The sequence below is a fragment of the Ursus arctos genome, unplaced genomic scaffold (assembly GCF_023065955.2).
Source record: "Ursus arctos isolate Adak ecotype North America unplaced genomic scaffold, UrsArc2.0 scaffold_16, whole genome shotgun sequence".
Lineage (NCBI taxonomy): Eukaryota > Metazoa > Chordata > Mammalia > Carnivora > Ursidae > Ursus > Ursus arctos.
This window is the reverse complement of record NW_026622830.1, coordinates 40,060,827-40,080,430: the sequence shown is the minus strand read 5'-3', so window position 1 is coordinate 40,080,430 and position 19,604 is coordinate 40,060,827. Positions and strand designations below refer to the sequence as shown.

The following is a 19,604-nucleotide window of genomic DNA, read 5'->3' as shown; positions in this document are numbered from 1 at the left end:
TAGATCATGTGAGAATTAGTAAAAGGTAATATTTGTATTTATAAAATATTCATTTATCTTCATCCCCCCCCCAAAAAAAAGAAATGGGGAGGAAAACATCTTTTCATTCTATAATCATCTATTTTGATGATAGTATTGCAGATTTTTCGAGCAGTTTGGGTCTTTAAGGATATCAATTTAAAACTGTACGGGGAAAGTGAGCCTCAACCTATTCAGAGCCCTCACTCTAGGACTCTTGAGTCTTGGGCTTTGTTCCTCCAGATACGTCACGTGCAGCCTGGGGTGTCTGTGGAGCCACACACAGGAAGTCAGAGAACGGGTTACGGTTGGGATTGTAATTGGGGGCATTAATGAGCTAAGCCGTGCTTGAATCACAGAGAGCCCACAAAGGTGAATATTGTCTGCTGGGTCCACCTAGCTTTGTTGCCTGGCCATCCACCTGTTTCCTCTGTGTGCTTTCCCTATTGTACCCACGACTTCCTAGAGCTTCTGAGCTCACACCATCCACAGTCCTGGCCCCTGAGAAGGCTGAGTGGATGACAGTGACCACCGCTTCTGCCATTTATGGCTTAAATAGTCTCTTTTGGATTCTCCTGGAAGCTAACTTTTATGTGTAATGGTGTTTCTGTGAGATAATCAGTCTTAAGTTCCAAACAACACACTGAAAAAGGAACTCTTAGAGCACATACTGTTTAATGGGGGAACTGCCTAGAACTTACTATTTGATATTGGGATTATCTTTTCTACCCTTTGCCCCTCTCCCCCCCAAAAAAGATTATTAGCTTGTTTATTTAGTTTAAAGAATTTGCTTATTATTCTGTTGTCGTCTGCTTATGTAGCTATGAGTATGTCTCTAATTCTTCTGTGGATTGAAGCATAGTAGATAAATAATAAATATATCTCCTGTATAGTATTTTTATCAAGTGGTTTTTTTATCTTAAATTTTTACCTAAATTGAAAGTCCATTTAAAAAAATATGCCTCTTCAAGTTAGTGATAACTGAGATGAAATTTTTGACTTGTCCTAAGAAAGTAGTTGTGCTAATTGACATTTAAGGTTAATGGTCAGAACTTTCTTTTCCTTGGGCTGTCCTAATTGCTTTATTACCATGGTGCCATGATTTTCGTTTGAGTTCCTCTGGTACTCTGCTGTGCTACAGACACAAATATGCTATGTTCCAAAGTCTTAAAACACCCATGCACCAAGTAAAAATGTCATTAGTAAGTCTTAGGGTAATGAAATGCAAGATGTTTCAAGGAATTACATGAAAGAAGCAAGACAATACCTTTTTTTTTTTTTAATGCACATACTTTAAGACTACAAAAACATACCAAGGAAAGAACAAGTATAGTTCTTCAAAAATTAAGGGTTAGGTTTCTCCACTTAATATTTCTTAATTTTTTTTTTTTTTTTTTTTTTTTTTTTTTTAGAGAGAGTGTGTGTGTGTACACACCTGAGGGGGGAGGGGCAGAGGGTGAGGGAGATGGGGAGAATCTTAAGCAGACTCCCTGCTGAGCACAGAGCCCTACGCAGGGTTCAATCTCACAACCCTGAAATCAAGACCTGAGTCAAAATCAAAATTTGGGTGCTTAACTAAGCTACCCAGGGGCTCCAACATTTCTTAATTTTTGAGGATTATTAAAATAAGAACTGGAACATGTTTTAAAAACAGAGTATACAATGTATTGGTTTTGGTTATAAAAATATGTAATAAAAATAAAAAGATGTGAATGGGACTAAACATGCCTACTCTGGAATGGTGTTAACCTCTGGAGAAGAAGGGGGAGTTTTTGATCAGGCAGGACTACAGAAGAATTTTCAGCTATATTTGTAAGATTTTTTTTTTTTTTTTTAAGAGAGCAAGAGCATGTGAGCAGGTAGGGGGATGTGGAGGGAAGGAGAGAAAGAGAGAGAGAGAGAATGAGAATCTTAAGCAGGCTCCATGCTAAGTACAGAATCTGATGTGGGTCTTGATCCCATAACTGAGATCATGACCTAAGCTGAAATTAAGAGTTGGATGCTTAAACGACAGAGCCATCTAAGCACCCCTGTAAGATTTGTTTTTTTTAAGAAAAAAAGCAAGACCAGGGTGACAAAGAGAAAGAATATGGACTTCATTAAAATATAATAATAATTGTATTAGAAAATAGAATTAAGCATGGCAGTATTTTCATACTCCAAAATTCCTTGGCTTTTGCCCACGAAGCAGTTTAAGGAAAGGTATCCAGAACAGAGAATACAGATGGATGTTACCCCGAGTCACAATGATCTGACCATATTAACTCTGCATTTGACTGGGTTCCCGATTTACCCCGAACTACCGACAGCTTCCTGTCTTTTTCACTACCAGTTTCCAGTATTTGCTGATATTTGGTATTTAAAAGTCTCTTTTCATTAGTAAATTACTTTGTTTGGAAATGTGTTAGTTAGGCTGTCCCATTAAAAACACAGGTAGTAATTACCACTTCTTTATCTAGATCACTTAAGATACTTGTGAATGTCAACTAATAGGAGATTTACCTACATTTAGCAGATTTTCACCATCGCAGGGAAATTTTTTTACCTGTATCTATTAACAGCCTTACTTCTTTCAGATTGTATAAACAGTACTTTCCCTGCCTTAAATTACAGGAGTGTTTCCATCTGGTAACATCACTAAAATAAAAAGCATTTGCTAGTACTGTGAGAATTAACTGTAATGACATATATAATGTATGTTGCCTTAAGCCTGGCATATGAAGCTTTTCTCCTCCTCTTCTCTGAGCTCTTCCAGAAACCGTGCATGGCATATGTAGCATTGCATCTGACTGTGCTCTTCAATTGCTGTGTTCTCTGGAGCTTAGCTTCCCTCACTCCCACGATGCCATAGAATGATTGCACTGAATGATTTCATAGAATAGTTCCATAGTGTGATTTTGTAGAAAGAGAGCAATTGCTAGAGAAGAAAGCATGAATTTGACCATGGCGTCTAGTCCATAGGTCTTGAGCTGTTCTTGGTAGAGTTTTAGACCTTAGGTTTTTCTTCCTCTTTGTCTCCCCCCACCCCATACTATGAAATGGTACAAAAATCAAGGAGTTACAATTCAAAAAGTATTTCAGCAATTTTCTGTGCAATTCTAGGACCTATTCTCTCTTGTTAATTATTATTATTTTTGTCTTCTTACTGTAAAATGTTATTTTAAAGCTGGTAGTTGTTAAACAAGGTAATCAGTTTTCCCATTCATATCAGTGGACTCCCTTGGTCGTCTTGCGGGTCTGTCAGAGCCATTGAATGTTCATCTTTCCTTTTACCTGTGATGCAGAAACTGCATCTGGGGACTTTACACCTAGGTGCGTTTGAATGTGTTATGCTGCAGTGCCAAAATACATTTGCATCTATTCAAGCACTTAGAAAGAGGGAACAGGTGACTGTCTGGGGAGTGGAGCTGAGGAGGCTTTGATAAAATTTTCATTTGCTTTAGGGCTGCTGTGAGTTGTTCAGTGGCAAATTAAAAAAGAATTTTAGTGGAACTAGCAAGGGAAATGGATCTTCTAGCAGTTTAGCCAAGGTATGTAATGAACAAAAGAGACCTTTTGAATATTACAGGCAACCAGCAGATATCAGTGACAGGCCTACCATTGAACTCACCTGTACTTTCTCATAAGCACTCAGTATCATTAGATTTTTCCCCTCAGACTTGAGCTCTGCAAATCTGACACCTGTCTCTTGCACATGGATGTTTCAGCAGATGCTTTTGAAAGCCAAAGCCCTGACTCTTCTTAAAGACTCTACCCAAAGCCTGTGGTTCTTAAAAGCCATGTGCCCAGATCAGCGACAACAGCAGTACCTAGGAGCATTTTGAAATGCCCCCTCCTAGACTTCCTGAGTCAGAGAATGTAGGGATGGGGCCCGGCACTTCAGTTTTTCACAAGTCGTACCGGTGATGCTGATGAACATCCAGTGTGAGACCACCTGACCCAAGCTACTCACACTGAAGATGGTCTCCTGGTGCCCAGATGTCAGTGTATGCAGCAACCACATGTTAGCCTCTCCAACCTCTTCTTCTCTTACTTGATTCGTCTTCTCTTGTTAGAGTCATCACATCTATTTTTCATAATCTCTGTTCCTTTCTAAATGTCATTTTCAGCTTCACATCCCAGAGAGGAGCTTGACAGTGTGCCTTGGCATGGATTTCTTGGTGTTTACCCATTTTGGATCTTGGATATTTGGAGTTTCTTGAATCTGTGGGTTTATGTCTTTCTCCAGATTTGGGAATCTTTCAGCCATTCTTTGTTTAAATATTTTGTTCTGCTCTATATTCTTCCTTCTCTTGTTCCGGGCTCTGGTTACATGAGTGTTAAGTATTTTAGTATTGTTTCCACAGGTCCATGAGGCTCTGTTTACTTACTTTTACCCTTTGGTAAACTTTTTTTCTTTTTGTTTATCAGATTAGATCATTTTAGTTGGTCTGTGTTCCAGTTCATAGACTCTTTCTCTGTCCTGTCTATCTTTCTAATGAGCCCATCCAATATGTGTTTTTATTTTGCTTATTCTATTTTTTAGTTGTAATAATCGATTGTTCTTTATGTCCTTTATTTCTTTGTTGTAACATTTTACCTTTCAAGATTACTCTCCTGTGTTTGAATATTTTTATAATAGCTGATTTAAAATCTTTATCAAATACATCCAACATCTCTGTGATCTCCACAAGACATCTGTCGATTGTTTTTGCCATGCACATTGAGATTTTCCCCAGTTCTTCATATGCTGAGTAATACTAGATTGCATCCTGGACATTTTTGATATTTTGTTATGAGACTCTGAGTCCTATTTAAATCCTTTGGGAAACATCGATTTTGCTTTGTTTTGTTTTAGCAAACAGTGGACCTGGTTGGATTCAGACTGTAAATTAGAATTAGCCTCCGTGGGTTGTGATTCTGGCTTCAGTGCCAGTTCAGTTTTCAAAGCCTTTGTGGTGCTATTCTGGTCTGCCCCGTGTGTGCCGTACCTAAGAGTCAGTCTGGGACCTGAGCAGTGGTCTGAATCTTAGGTCAGTTCTTGAAGTCTTTGTGTGCTGTTGAGGGTCAGATCTAAGTGGCCCAGGAGTTGATAAACAGTTCTGTGAGGCTGATTTCCTGAACTTCTCCTTCTTTGTCAGCACTGAAGAGTCTTTCCTTTTCTGTCATCTGGCTAGAAATCTGGAGCTGTATAGTCCTCTTTCATGTTCTTCCTGCTCCCGTGCTCAAGTCTGAGGCCAGCAAGTGAGAGGGCAGAGAGAGGAAGAAGCAACAAGGGTATGCCCCACCCTGTAACTGGAGAGAGATTTTCCCGTTCCTCATAAGTTTAGGCATCTGTGGGCCCCCTGCTCTGCCTGTGTTGCTGCCAGGGGACCCTCTCGCTCCTCCTTGAACCTGAACTAGATGGCTTCTCCTGGAGTTCTCTTATTTGTGCTGATGTCAGCTTTTGGGTTTCCTCCTCAGCTCAGGGAGGGAACAGTGGAGGGGGCAAATAGTAAATTCCCCATCCTTCAGATCCCTGTCGTCTTCAGCCTGCCTGCTGCTGTTGACTTCTCAGGGTCCTCAACCAATTGCTGCCTGCATTCTTCCAACTCTGGTGGCATTCAGTGGGAGAGACAGGGCAGGGAGTGCTTATTCCATCTGGTGCAGAGCCAAAACCCCTCCCCTAGGGTGGCTGTAGACTGCCAAAAAAGGAGAAATTTACCCAAAGCCAAATTCTGAAGGGAATGACGTATCTGTCATAATGGCCCATGGTGAAGAAGTGCGGAGGGAAGAAATGTCTGAAGCCTGGAAGGTGCGTGAGGTGGAGGACAGGAGCAGTGGGGCACCAGGACTGCCGAGTCGTGGCGGGTTTGTAGGGCTTGGGAACCTCAGACTGGAGGGCGCTCACCATTTGGTAGCTGCATAACGTGGTCACTGAGATGAAGGACGGTGCAGTGTTTATGTAGCCCAGGGTGGCTTGGAGATGAGTAGTAACAAAGAGGACTAGTGGAGGTAAGAGACCATTGTTGCTTAGAGAGAAGGGAAGCATTTTGGAAGAACTATTTTGGAAGGAACAATAAAATATTGACAGCTTGGCGTGTGTAGGAGGCTAGAACTGAATAGTTGAACTTGTTACTAACAGAATAAGCAGTATTGCTGGTAACAAAGAGTATGAAATAAAGAAAGTTACTAATAGCTTGACCAGTTAGTATAATGCCTTCTGTTCAGTACCTTAGAATTTGTCATCTTATTGTCTACTGTCTGGAATCACCCTCTAATTATTTCATACACTTTCTGCATTTTCCTTCAGAAGGATGAAACTTGTTCCATATACTCTTTTTGTATCTCCCCTGAAGCTTTCAGAAGAAAAAAATCCATCCCCATGTACCCCAACCCTGTCCCCCCCCCACATCTAAACATTTCTTTGGGGGATGGGACTAGAGCATCTTGGAATTTCACACAGCTCCACGTTCAGCACGTGCACACAGTTGGGCAGGTAATTCTTGATGGATTATTTGGCTGGAAACCTCAATAACAAAGACTGAAAATCGATTTACTTTCTTTTCCAGAGTCTCACAATCCAGGTTTGCAATTTTTACTTTGCCAAGAGTAAACAAGGGTTTAAGTGATTTATCTGAAGCAGGAAATTGTAAATCCATATTTGAATTATAAATGTTGAAAGGGAGCGGGCCAGGCTATGTGGCTTTTTGGGAAGGTGTCATGTGTATTTATATCCTTCACAAACACCAGCAGACGACCCGATGGCGTGCTTTGACACTGACGTCTGCTACCCTTGATGCAGAGTGCCTGTCACTCTTCTTCCAGGCCAGCTGTGAACCCCAAGCCGTGTGTCCTGTTTGAATTCATTAGTATTCATATGAAATTTTCTTACCACAAGCACCACATCAGATCTTAATCTTCCCTCACTGCCCGAAGCCATTTTGAGTTAGAGAAAAATTACTATAATTCAGGTGTCTGAAATAATAATGCCAGTGTTATAAGAGTCCAAGGCCTTCGAACATATTATGTAATGTGGTCTCAAGTCCTGGCATATATTAGGGGAAATTAGTCCTTCACTTTATCAGGTCCCCCAAATGGTGCCATGATCATAACTTATTTTAATATAAATATTTTGCAGATGTTTTAAATCCAAAGGAAAATTATCCCACATAAGCACGTTTTAAGAACTTCACCCATCCTCCCTCAGCCCGGCCTACATCTCAGTACCATTCTAGAAAATTATGTTCCCAGGCAGAGCCTTGCTTTTCTGACGATTGTATCCAAAGTGAAAACCTCTCTCACTGGGCATGCTTTCGCAGTGCGTTATAGCCTCTGTGTGTATGGTGGGGAGAGGGTGGGGCTTTCTAAAGTGATTAAATTCAGAATTTGGAGCCTGAAGCGGAATTTCACAAGATCCCTTATTTTTTGGCCTCTAAACTCATATCACATTGGACCATTCACTTTTGGGAATACAGTTTGCGTTAATTATAACCCAGAATTAATTAATTTGTTCATTGCACCTCAGAAATACTCATATGACAACATGTAATAGGAAAAAAAAGAGTTGATTTATTTGTGCAGTAGCAGAATTAGAAAATCTCACATAAAATTCGAGGAGGGTAATTAATAGTGATATTAATGATTATTGTCACTATACTCCTTAGAAATCCCTAGAAATGTGTACATGTTTAGTTTCATTTTCAGTGTACCTGAAATACTAAAACAGAAAATCCCCTGTGAAATCAGCATTCAGTGGTTTCATTCACAGAGTTTTAAGTGAAGCTCCCCCCCCCCCCCCCCCGGTTGTTAACAGGTGTCTCTGTGTCCCCTTTTACAGTGTCATTTCCCTTCCATTTCCTTTAAAGACCGTCTGGATTTGTCTACCTTGTGGTATTTAACAGGCTCTGAGGTAATCTCAGAAGCCATCACATATTTCAAGGAGGCTTAGATATGCTCTAAAAATTACAAACTAAGTGCATCGAGAAAGTCCATCTGCTGTGATTAATCATGTGAACCTCAGATCAAGTAGTTCATTGTTAAAGAGAGTTCAAGATCTGGCAGGAACCTTAGAAAGTATCCAGTTTGATGACTAGATAAGGAAACTGAATTCTGTAGAGGTTAAGCTTAGCTTGCCCTTGGCCATATCAAGAGTTTGGGGCTCTGGGTCCCATCCTTACACACAGATGTTAGGTAGATATGTACACTTACGTATGTGCATGTGTGTATATATGTTTTATATATATTTGTATTTTATATATACATTTATATTTTATATCTATATTTATATTCATATATATTTGAGAGTAAGTAGGTCAGTAGGTAGGTTGGTAGGTAGACCAATAGATTGATAGATGTCCCAGGTTTTTCTTCTAGTGCTTCATATTTCCACCTGCCAAAGTCATCTCGGATTTATCATGCATAAAACCAAGCTCGCAGTTTCTCTCCCAACCCAGTGTTGGTCCTTTTCCAGTGTTCTCAGTCAGTGTGAACAGTTCCCCATCCAGCTAGTTGCAGGCCAAACCCTGGAGCTTCTCCCTCACCTCCCTTGTCCCCATATCTAGTGGAGTCCTTTTGATCAGGTCTCCTAAATATCTTCCTAACTTGTTTATTTTCCTCCTTGTCTCCTCTTCCTTACTGAACCACTGTCGTCTTTGACCTGGACTCTTGCCATAGCCTCCTGCCTTGTTTATCTTCATCTACTCTTGCCCTCTTTGGTTCCTTCTTCAAACAGTTGAAAGAACGAACTTTTTGAAGCTCTCATCTAATCATGTAATATTGTTGCACAAAGCCCTTCACTGTCTTCTTCCTCTGCACTTACATGAAATAAAAGTTGCTTCACTCTATCTTGAAAGATTCTATGTGGTCTGTTCTCTGCCCTCCCTCAGGCTTCATCATGTGTCCTGTTCTTCCCTGTTTCCTCTGCTGTAGGCATTTAACTTCTTCCAGGCACTCAGCATCACCACCACCACCACCACCATCACCACCACCACCGTCATCATCTTTAACTGCCAGAGGACCTTTACATATGGCACTCCCTCCTCACTCCCCCTGCTTCATCCTCAGAGCTTGTCTTAGGTACCGCTTCCCACCTCCCTCAGGACCTCTGTCCCTAAGCTCCCTATAAGCAGCCCTCTTCTTATGTGCTCTTTGAGCACTGGGCAGGGAATCACTCCTTCAGTTGTAGCTTTGCATCTGATTGTGGAGTTTTTTGATTATTCAGCTCTCCTTCCTATGAGGGCAAGGCATGTGTCTGACTCATTCAGCTCTGTATCTCCAGTGCTTATCACAGTGATTAGCATGCAGTCAGGTTCATGAAGTACTTGTTGAATGAAGGCAGGAATTAACAGCAGCATAATGTAAAAATGAAGCAAAATTTTTTAGTCACTAGGTTTGTTGAGTAAAGGAATCTAGTGAAATAGAAATAGAGCCTCTTCTTATGTGGCAGGCAGTTTGTGCACATTATTTAGATGGAAACAAGGAATGGTCATGGGTAGTTCTGTTTTCTTTTATAACTCTTGCAGGGATTTTTGTGTATATTTCATGCAAATACACGGGTGGCAAGATTATTTTCAATGATTTAATATGATATGAAATATGTCTCTGAAATACCATTCTATTTTTCCATTAACATATTTTAGCAATTTTCAACCTGCATGGCTGGGCATTTGATTAACAGGAAAAAAAAAAAAAGAGTTGGACTAAATGTAATTAACACATTGAATGTGATTGCCTTATTAATCTCTAATTTCACTCTGAGAGCATTAAATACACATATATCCTAGACATGGCTGTTTAACTTTTGACTTCTCTGTATGGCACACAGTTCTGAGTCCGTGGTCATAAGAGTCATGGAAAGTACCTTTCTTAATTATGGTCATGGTGCCTTTCCATAATTGGAAAATACGCAAATACAATTTTACATGAGGGGGGATACGTAGATTGTAGATTGGTTAATATCCACTGCTACTCATCTGAGTCTCCTGAAACTGTGTTCTTTCCATATCGACTCCATTTCCACTAAATAATGACAACCACCGGAACCAACCCTTCAGCTGCTCCCTGGGGTTATGATCCAGACCCGTTAGGTTTTAGCCATATTGAATTTGAAACTCCTCTGAGAATATGAAGCCATATGTTGAGTAGGCAGGTGCATGTACTGGTCTGAAGCTCTGAAATAGCTACCTGGGGCTATGATATTACTTGCATGGTCCAGGAGGAAAGAGTAGCCAAGGGAAGAGTTTGGTGATTGTGGTCACCCAGAGGTCACGTGCCCTGTCCAAAGGAGGCAGCCTTCAGCAGCCCAGGGATTTTTGCCAAGTGGCAATAAGATCTACTGATACCATACCTTCTAGTTTTCGAAGGGAAATAAGAAAGAAACTCAGAACTTTATGTGAAAACTACAGATTTTTAACTGTCGGCAGCTAATAATTTCAGTTTTTAACATTTTCATGGGGCACACAAAACATGTGTGAGCTGAAGTTTTTCTTTGGCCATCGGTTTGTGACATTTGGTGCATATTCCCCACCCTGGCTCTCCAGCTCCTTGCGGCGTGTTTCTCTGTCATCTATCCAGTATCTCTTCTTGCTCCTATTTCTAATGCCCTGCGTTTTGGGTGGACTTGACTCCCTCCTCTCCCCCGACATGACAGGCCTGTCCTCCTGCTAAGGCTTAGCCCTTCCCCATGGTTACCCCAAACTGGAACCACCTCTCCTGTCCTCTAGCTGCCATGTGAGACCCAGCTAAGGGTGTCCCCACCTGTGGCAGCCTTGCACGTGTCACTTAGATGCTTGACACCTCATCACCTGCCATCTTGCGTGGTAGACTTCCGTGTGTGTGCGCCTGTCTTATCTGTGAAGACAGATATCTGTCTTCACACATAAGTTGCATTGTTTTCCAGATCAAGAATTGAACATAGGGTTCTCTTTCAGAGGTGTGGTAGACTCTCAGGTGTGGATGGGACCAGATAACACAGTGACTCTCTTCTGGAATATTGCTTCCCTTGCTTAGGTGCCTCCAGTGACTAGGAGCTCACTGCCTTCCGTGGCACCCATGCCAGCTTTGAACAGTTCAGACTGCAGAAAAGTGTTTGCTTGTTTGCATAATCATGCTGAATTGTGCCCCCCACCTAACTTTTTGTTACCCTTGGGTTTTTTTCTTCTGCTTCTTGTGCAGTCATTTTCCAAACACGCAGGAACCTGGTCGATCAAAGGGAGCCTCTCTTGTGTGTCTGATGTGGCCATCTAAATTTTAACAAGGTTCTAACAAGAGGCAGTGTTTCCACATGGAAATGGATCCTACATGTACACAAGTTCTTTCCTGTCAACCTGGACTCCGCCGATTTCACCGTGTTTTCTTTTGAAAGCACTTTCCTTTGGGATCTCTTCTTTCATTGGCATTAATAAACATTTCCCAAATTTGTGACCATATGCTTTGCTTGGTATTACGGCATCACTTTGCAGAATATATTTCTTTTTTTCTTCTCAACAATCAAAAGTATAATTATCTGGATATTAAGTTTTATTTTATTTTTTTTTAAAGATTTTATTTATTTATGTGACAGAGAGACAGCCAGCGAGAGAGGGAACACAGCAGGGGAGTGGGAGAGGAAGAAGCAGGCTCCCAGCGGAGGAGCCTGATGTGGGACTCGATCCCGGAACGCCGGGATCACGCCCTGAGCCGAAGGCAGACGCTTAAGGACTGCGCTACCCAGGCGCCCCTGGATATTAAGTTTTAAATCTTGTAATATAATGCTTGAATCCATGACTTCTGCCTTGGTAACATGAGTATTGTGACACTCGGCTATAAAAATAAGAATATTTGCAGATTTAAAGTCGGCTTATGTAAGCAGACTTTAGAGACTAAGGCTTTCCCTTCTTATTACTGTTTTACATTTCACTGGAAATTGCATTTCAACTGTAAAATTCCCCAATATCATGTTGTCAACCAACCAAGTTGCTTACTTGTGTTTTTGTATGTTCTTAGGCGCTGTGATACTCTTGGGAAGAACCAATATGTTTCGCTTTAACCATCCTAAGGAGGCTGCCAAGCTCAGGGAGAAGAGGAAGGTGAGCAGCATAAAATCTCCAGGAGCCGACTCTGATCCTGGTGGAGCTGGGGCTTGATTTTGATTTTCTGGAGTATGGAACCGGAAAAGCCGCTCTGTGGTCTGCAGTGATTGTGGGGATTGCTGCTCAGTGGATGATTAGCTGATCAAGTAGGGGAGCAAGCTGGTGAAGTCCAGAACAGAAGGAGAAATGGCTCCTTGTGGACCTTTCTCTTCACCCCTCCATCCCCAGAAAGGAGTTGGGCATTGTTTTGCATTAAGTGGAGAGTGACTTCCTCATATGAGGATCTGTTTTAGGAGTTAGCCTAATGTGAGAATCCTTTTCATTCAAAAGTTTGCTCACTTTTTATTTTCAGCCACAGCGAATTGGACTTTTGGTTGGGGTGTGAAGCAGAGAGGGGGTGAGTTTAGGACAGTTGGTTGGATAGGGACATCCAGAGGGCACTTTAAGTGCTGGGCAGGGGAGTTGGGTGGAGGACCTGAGAGAGAGAGAGAGAGAGAGAGAGAGAGAGAGGGAGAGATGAGAGAAGGATTTGTCTAGGGACGCTGTACTAAGACTGAGGAAGGTAAAGACTACAGCTAACATTTCTATGAGCCCAGCAGCTGTTCCTACTCCCATGTCACAGATGATCAAGATGAAAACCTGAGACTAGCTTGTTCCCTAACCACCTGGTGAGCCTGTGCTGCAGCCCTGACCTGCTGACCTTTAGTGTTTGCCCTTCACCCCTGAGTCACGGAGCCCCCTGCACGTCTGCCTCCTTTCGCGAGGGCTGCCCAAGGGTGCCAGTGCCTTCAATGGGAAATAACAATAAAGCTGCAAACCCCAGCCTTCTCCGGGGCTGCCAGTGAAGCCTCTTATCTGTTCCCGCCCAGGGTCTCCCTGGAGGGTCCCTTTTGGTTCACAGTTGCAGAGGGAGAGAGGGAGGAAAATATATTAGCCAGTAGTTTTCTATGGAAGCAAACAGGTTAAGCTCTTCCTTTTTGCATCTCCCTTCCCCTCTCCCTCCTCACCTTTATCCCTCAGCACACGTAGTGAGTGCTGCTGAGAACAGGACACGGCTCCTGCCAGCAATGGAGGGTGAGCCTTCCCTCCACTTCCGTGCAGCGTGATTGCGGAGATCCTCGCGGTGGTGCAGTTCTGGCTAGCTTCCCCCACCCAGACGTGTTGGGAGCCCAGGGCCCCGCTACGCTTAGCCGAGGCTTGGGTTTGAGAGGCATCCACCGCCCCGCTCTCCCGGATGTGCCACCCTCAGATAGACCAGGTGTGGTACGCGCTTACGGGGGTGTGTGCACCTCATTGCTTCTCACAAGGTGAAGGCAGTGAGTGCAGGGCACTGGCCCTCTCTTCCCCACTAAGGTAACCGCTCTGCCCTGTGTCTGCTCTTAGAGTGGCCTTCTGTCCTCCTTCAGCTTGTCCATGACTGACCTCTCCAAGTCCTGTGAGAACCTGTCCGCGGTCATGTTGTATAACCCAGGGTAAGTGACCAGCAGCGCCTTCTTCCCTGTGACTGTCACTGTTGTGTTTATTGTGCCAGCCCCGTTCAAGTCACGCGATAGAAGTGAAACTTCTGCAGTTGCGCCTCCCTACAAATCAGCCCTAGTCATTTTCCACGTGTCTTGCCAGCGCTTGCTCCGGACGTACATAATTGTACTTCGTTGTAATCACGACATAAATGAGATTGTGTGTTTGGATTTTTTTGCTTCACAGCATAAGAAACATGAGTGAGGACTGTGACAGGCTTCATTGTCATTTTCATAATTGTCTAATATTTTAGAGTTGGCTCTTTGATTACTCAGTGCATGATCCCCTGGTCTTAGGCACTTTCATCTCATTTTATAAACTTACTGTAATAACAGACAGCTTTGATTCTTATGGCATCCAGGAGCGCGGAAAGTTACGTTTACTACTTTCAGGCCCTGGGGGGACCCCTGAGGACACAAATGATAGTGTTCTAGATGGACTTTACGGCTGGGCGACCTCAGGCAGTCAGCATAGCTGACACGGTGGTGACAGTGGAAATGCCTAAGAACAGGGAACTGGAAGAAAGGACTGTGGGGTCTTTTCCAGTTTCGTGAGGTTCTATAATTTCATTTTTCCTACAGAGAGAATGTCCTAGAAAGCAGTGGAGGTAAATGCAGCAGCTAACTGAGATAAAACTGACAACATCTTCTAGGACTGTCATGTACCGAGAGGCGGCTGTCTGTCCAGCACTGCACTCAGCATCTCACATCCATTGTCTCATAATCCTCCCCATGACTCTGTCCCTGCCTGACATGTGGAGGATTGATCCCAGCTTGCAGGCCAACGGTCTCATAGAGCTGTGGTATGAGTCCACACCTACTGATTCCCGGCCCGTGCAGTGACCCTGTCACTACATGCCTTTCTCCAGCTGGGGGCATATTCAGACCTGGGTCCAGTTCCGTGCCTGAGCCCCCCCACCACCACTTGGGCCCTTCTCATAGACACCGAGCCTGGATGAGCCTGGAGGCATCCCTCCTTGGCTCAAGTCCCTTCACTGGTTTGTGGAAAGCAGGTGTGCTTGAAAGGAATTTCTTCATCATCACCGGAGTTTATAACTGGGAGGGACCTTTGATCGTGTTTCTGTATTCCTCATTTTATAGGCAAGCTGAAGCCCCGATTTGACACCTTGCTTGAGCCAAAACAAACAGACAAACAAAAAACCCAAAGGGGAGAAAAGCCAACCACCAGTTAGTGCAGTACCGTGGCTCAGGCTCCTGGTCCTCTCCGGCCTCCAGAACTTGTTCAGGCACAAGCTACAGTTAACTGCCTTTGTCTGTACCGGTCGGCGCTCCCCTCTCGTACAGTGCTGTTGAGCAGAGCTGTGCTCTTCAGATAAATCTGTCTTGAATAAGCCGTATCGATAAAGCCCTCCGAGCACTTCTCCGTGCTTTGGAAGGCACGTTTTGCTGGAGGTCTTTGATCCCTTGCAGTAGTTTCAGCAACTGCCTTTTATTGTGGCTGAGATGGAGTCATTCATATACTCACTTGGTTTAATATCATATGCAGGTCTTTAGCGTTAATTTCAGTGTAAGTAGTACGATCCCATCTGTTCAGTATTGTTTGACTAAACTGTTCTGGAATGCGTAGCGTGCTTGCTTGGAACCATCTTCCAGCTCAGGACCCGGCTCCAGTCCTGGAATCCAGCTACCAGCTTCATTATCCTCGATCCTGGTGCCTTTTACTTTGAAACCATTGGGAGATGTTAACGTGCCTGTTCAGTGCCTTTGAAAAACCAAAAACTGATCTGCAGTCTGCTCATCCTCTTGGAGACACAGGGTCACCAGTTTCGAGCCCCTCTCTCCCTCTCATTTACAGATGGGATCCAAATCCTTCTTTTTTCTCCTCCAAACATAGGTGGATGTGTATGTAGTCCTCTTAAAAGTGATGCCATTTTTGGTGGTTGGCTGGTTTTTAAGTTACAACAGTTTTTCTCTATGTTTATAAAATGTAGTTCAGAATATACTAATTTTTTCATCTTCAAAACTTTTCAGTGACTTTCCATGATCTAAAAAAATAAAATTCCACCCCCTTACTGTGTCACTCAGGCCCCCTGCTGTGCATGCTCTGGGTTCCAGCCATTTCAGGGACCCTTTCTGTTGTTCAGATGTACCTGGACTAGCCATGGCTTTGGGGCTTGTCTTTTGCTTGTTGTGGTGCCTGGCATGCGTTTTGAGAGGCACATACTTGTCCTCTAAAGCACAGTACCTAGGACCGCTCCTCTGGAAGCTGTGCTCCCCGTCAAAAGTTAAGTGTTCCTTCCTCACTGTACATTCCTCTGTTTCTGTTATCCTGGTTTTAGTCTTCTTTGTAATGGACACTCATCAATCAGCCTGTCTTTTCTGCGCGCCTCCTGTGGGGGCAGGGCAGCGTTCTAACCCAGGGGCAGAGTTGCCAATAGCCCCCACAGGGTCAGTTTACCCCTGGCCAGAGGCGAGAGGCCATCACAGGTAATTTACAAATCAGTGCAGAAAGGGAAAGTGAAAGGAAATGTCTTGAGCAGTATTTGATGGAATGATCAGGGAGGGGGGAGGGCTTCGTGAGGATGGGGCTTTTGACCTAAGGCACTGGAGCCACAGAAAGGCACAGAGAGGAGAGTGGCTTGGCTCTGGGTGGTAGCTATATAGAGATGGAGCGTGGTGAAATCAGAGTCATGCCCTGGTTTCAGATGTAAATAGCTGGGCAAAGGGTGGGTCCATTCCTGCGATAGGGGGGCAGGGAGGGCCAGCTTGGGCCAGAGTTTGCACAAGAGTTTGGCTTGTGTGAGTGTCTTTCCTGTTCGATTGGAAGTTTTTTGAGGTCAGAGGCTTGTCATAGTAATTTCTGTATTTTAAAGTGTCATTCACATAACATACGTAGTAAATGTTTGGCAAACAGATTAAGAGTGAAATTTTAGTAGGATGCATAGATCCTGCTGGGAAAGGTTTTTTACTGATTTCTCTGGGCGTGAATGTTCCAAATTGTGGGAAATGGCTTATTCTGTAAAGGAAGGTGTTTTTGTCACATGGGTCAATTCCTAATTGACACTGCAGTTATTTGAATAATCTCAAGGTCATGTTCAGGATCCTTGAGCAAAAAATGAGAAGACAGTCCCACGATGAAATTAATTAGACCAAGGCAATCAGAGAATTCGAGTGAGAAACAGCATCTGTGTTAGATTGCATTGCAGTTGGCTGAGGAGATGGTTCTAGATGCATTTAATAATGCCGTTATACATCCTGTTCACCTGGCTTCAGTTCACAGACACATTTCGTCTCTGCTACCCCTGCAGTACACTCATTTGTAAAAATTCAAATTAAAATTACTCAGTACTTCACCAGCCTGACTTCATGCTCCCTGACGTCTAGCCCCCCTCAACTTGCCACCTGCTGTAGAGAATGATTGCCCATGAATTAAAACATAATTGGAGAAAAATTTCCTACTCTGATTTATGGGTGTCGCAAGGTGGCTGCTGCAGCAGCTTGGCAAAATGAAGCAGAATTAAAGTATCGCCCTGTTGTTTATACCTTTTTTGATGTTACAGGTATAAATACTCTCGGCCTAAATTAAGTACCACGCGATAAACTGGAAGACCATTGAAAGAAATATGTTTGCTTCTTGGACCCTGGCTAGCTAGTTATTTAAATCTAGTAATAAGCTGCTTGGACACAAGAGCATGCTAGTTTCTCAAGATGGAAAAGTAGCGCTGAGATGCTTCCACAGATCACATATTTATTGAGAGTCTTCTGTGTGGAGAAACCTGTAAGTGTCAGATGCATGTTCCTGCCCGGGAGAACGGGCACATGCCCGTGCACCCGTTGGGAGTGAAGGCCAGGCAGTATGTGATCCAGGGCGGAGAGTGGTGGTGTAAATAGCCCACCCTGGGGAGGTCTAGGAAGGGATCCTCTTCATGTAGCCATGCCTTCTAATGTGTTGGCTAACTTGGAAAACCAGAGACTTCCAGAGAATCTTTCTTGATGTGGAGACTGCCTCCGGCTAGCATCGTGGAATCAGAGTCCTAAGCCTGATTCACAGGAACTCTTTTATCCTCAACCCAGATGTCCCTATCATAGCATTTCCCCCAGTTCCCACCTTGTTCAGCCTACTCTCAGAGCCATAGCCACACCCAGCCTGGAATAAATAGCCAGAGCCCATCTCAGGAGAAGGGTAGTATGGGAAGGGGTAGTGGGGGTTGTAAGGAGCCCTAAGTAAAGATCAGTCTGAAGCCCCTGGTCTGCTGCTTTCTTCTCTGTAGTTGAGGACGTGATGCTGTTGGAAGTCTGTCGTACTGCCTCAGCTTGGAGGACAAAGTGGGGAAGAATATTAACCACAGATTTGGTCCAAGACCCCCACCCCTTAGGAATCCCAAATCACCCCCTCAGTTCTTCTGGAGGACAGTCTCCAAGATTCTCAGATGAACTGGATTTTGTGCTGGGCCCTGAGATGTTTGCGAGTAGGAGAGGCAGACTGGAAAGAAGAGATTCTGGGAGAGGGAAGTTTTGTGAGCAGTCCAGGGGAGTGCTGGGAGGAGAGAGTCCTGCTGAGCCTAAGGGGACACTAAGAGGAGTCCACAGGTTCAGGCCTGGCTGGGGAGCACACTAGAAAAACAAACAAACAAACAAAACTAAGCGTGAAAGAGCAGACAGCTGTTCCTTGGGGAGATGCACTGTGGGGTTTGGTCAGGTTGGATTAGAAGTAGGAGAGAGATGGCAGAAGTAGGAGAGAGATGGCAGGTTCTGTAGGTACAACCATGGTATCTGTGTATGTATCATGTTTTTATAAATTCTGATTAGTGTGTCCAGAATTTATGACCATGATTAAAATATATGGCCCCAAATGTGACAGGGAATTGTTTTCTATATACTCATACAATGTACTGCCTTAACCATTTCTAAGTTTACAGTTCAGTAGTGTTAAGTGCATTCACGTTATCATGCATCTAATCACCAGAACTCTTCATTTTAGAAAACAGAAACTCTGTGCCCATTAAACAATAAGTCCCCTTCCCTCCGTCTCCCAAGCCCACGCGATCACCATTTTAGTTTCTGTTTCAGAAATTGGACTACCTGAGGTACCTTGTATAAGTAGACTCCTACAGTATTTGTCTTTTTGTGACGGGCCTGTTTCACTTAGCATAATGTCTTCAAAGTTCATTGCTGTTGTAGCCCACGTCAGAACTTCCTCCTTCATTGTACGTATACACCACATCTTGTTCATCCATTCATCTGTTGATGGACACTTGGGTTGCCTCTTCTACCTTTTGACTGTTGTGAATAGTGCTGATAGGAACATGGGTGTACAGATATCCATTTTGAGCCCCTGTTTTCGGTTCTTTTGAGCATATCCCCAGAAGTGGAATTGTTGGATCATATGGTCATTCTGTTTGTGGTTTTTAGAGAAACTGCCATCCTGTTTTCCACAGCACCTGTACCATTTTACATTCCCACCAGCAATGCCCAAGGGAGAAATTGGAAAATTTCTCCACATCATAGCTAACACTTGCTTTTTGTTCTCTCTCTCTCTCTTTTTTAATATAATGGCCATCCTAATGGGTGTGAGGGGTGGTATCTCATTGTGTTTTTTTTCATTCTTTTTTTTTTTCCTTCCATTTTCTCAAGAATATCCAATCTGGAAAGTAATGTCTGGAAATATAGAAAGGAAGAAGATCTCAAAATTCAGTTTCCCTCCCCCAAAAAGCATAGTAAATAAATGATGAACAGAGCTCTAACGTGGATTGATTTCCTGATGACCTCTCTCAAGCACTGCCAAGTTCAGTTTAATCAGCTCATTAAGATTGGGTATCTCAAAAGCTGATTGATGGTAGGAATCCAAGTAGTTTTTCTAACCAGAGAGAGATGTGATCATCTTTGCATTTAGAGGGGTCACTCTGGCTGCTGAGCAACAGGGGCCCCAGGGAAGCTATGGGAAGGACGCAGGGGTGAGGGCTTGAATGGAGACAGTGGTCAAAGTTACTGAGAAGAAGGGATGGGCTCCAGAGCCATTTGGGACAGGAAGTCATGAAGCCTAGGTGAGAAATTGGATGTGGGAAGTAAAGATATTGCC

The 19,604-nt window shown here is 43.5% G+C and overlaps 1 protein-coding gene across 14 annotated transcripts in view; it reads left to right on the top strand.

Annotated features, from left to right (window-relative positions):
• Nucleotides 1–19,604, top strand: part of KIF16B (kinesin family member 16B) — a 304,938-nt gene that overhangs the window by 141,871 nt on the left and 143,463 nt on the right. For all 14 annotated transcript variants that reach the window (XM_048222081.2, XM_048222078.2, XM_044385671.3 and 11 more), the window contains 2 exons: nucleotides 11,962–12,044; nucleotides 13,431–13,519. In XM_048222081.2, coding sequence (XP_048078038.1) covers nucleotides 11,962–12,044; nucleotides 13,431–13,519 — 172 coding nt within the window. The remainder of the gene's footprint in view (nucleotides 1–11,961; nucleotides 12,045–13,430; nucleotides 13,520–19,604) is intronic.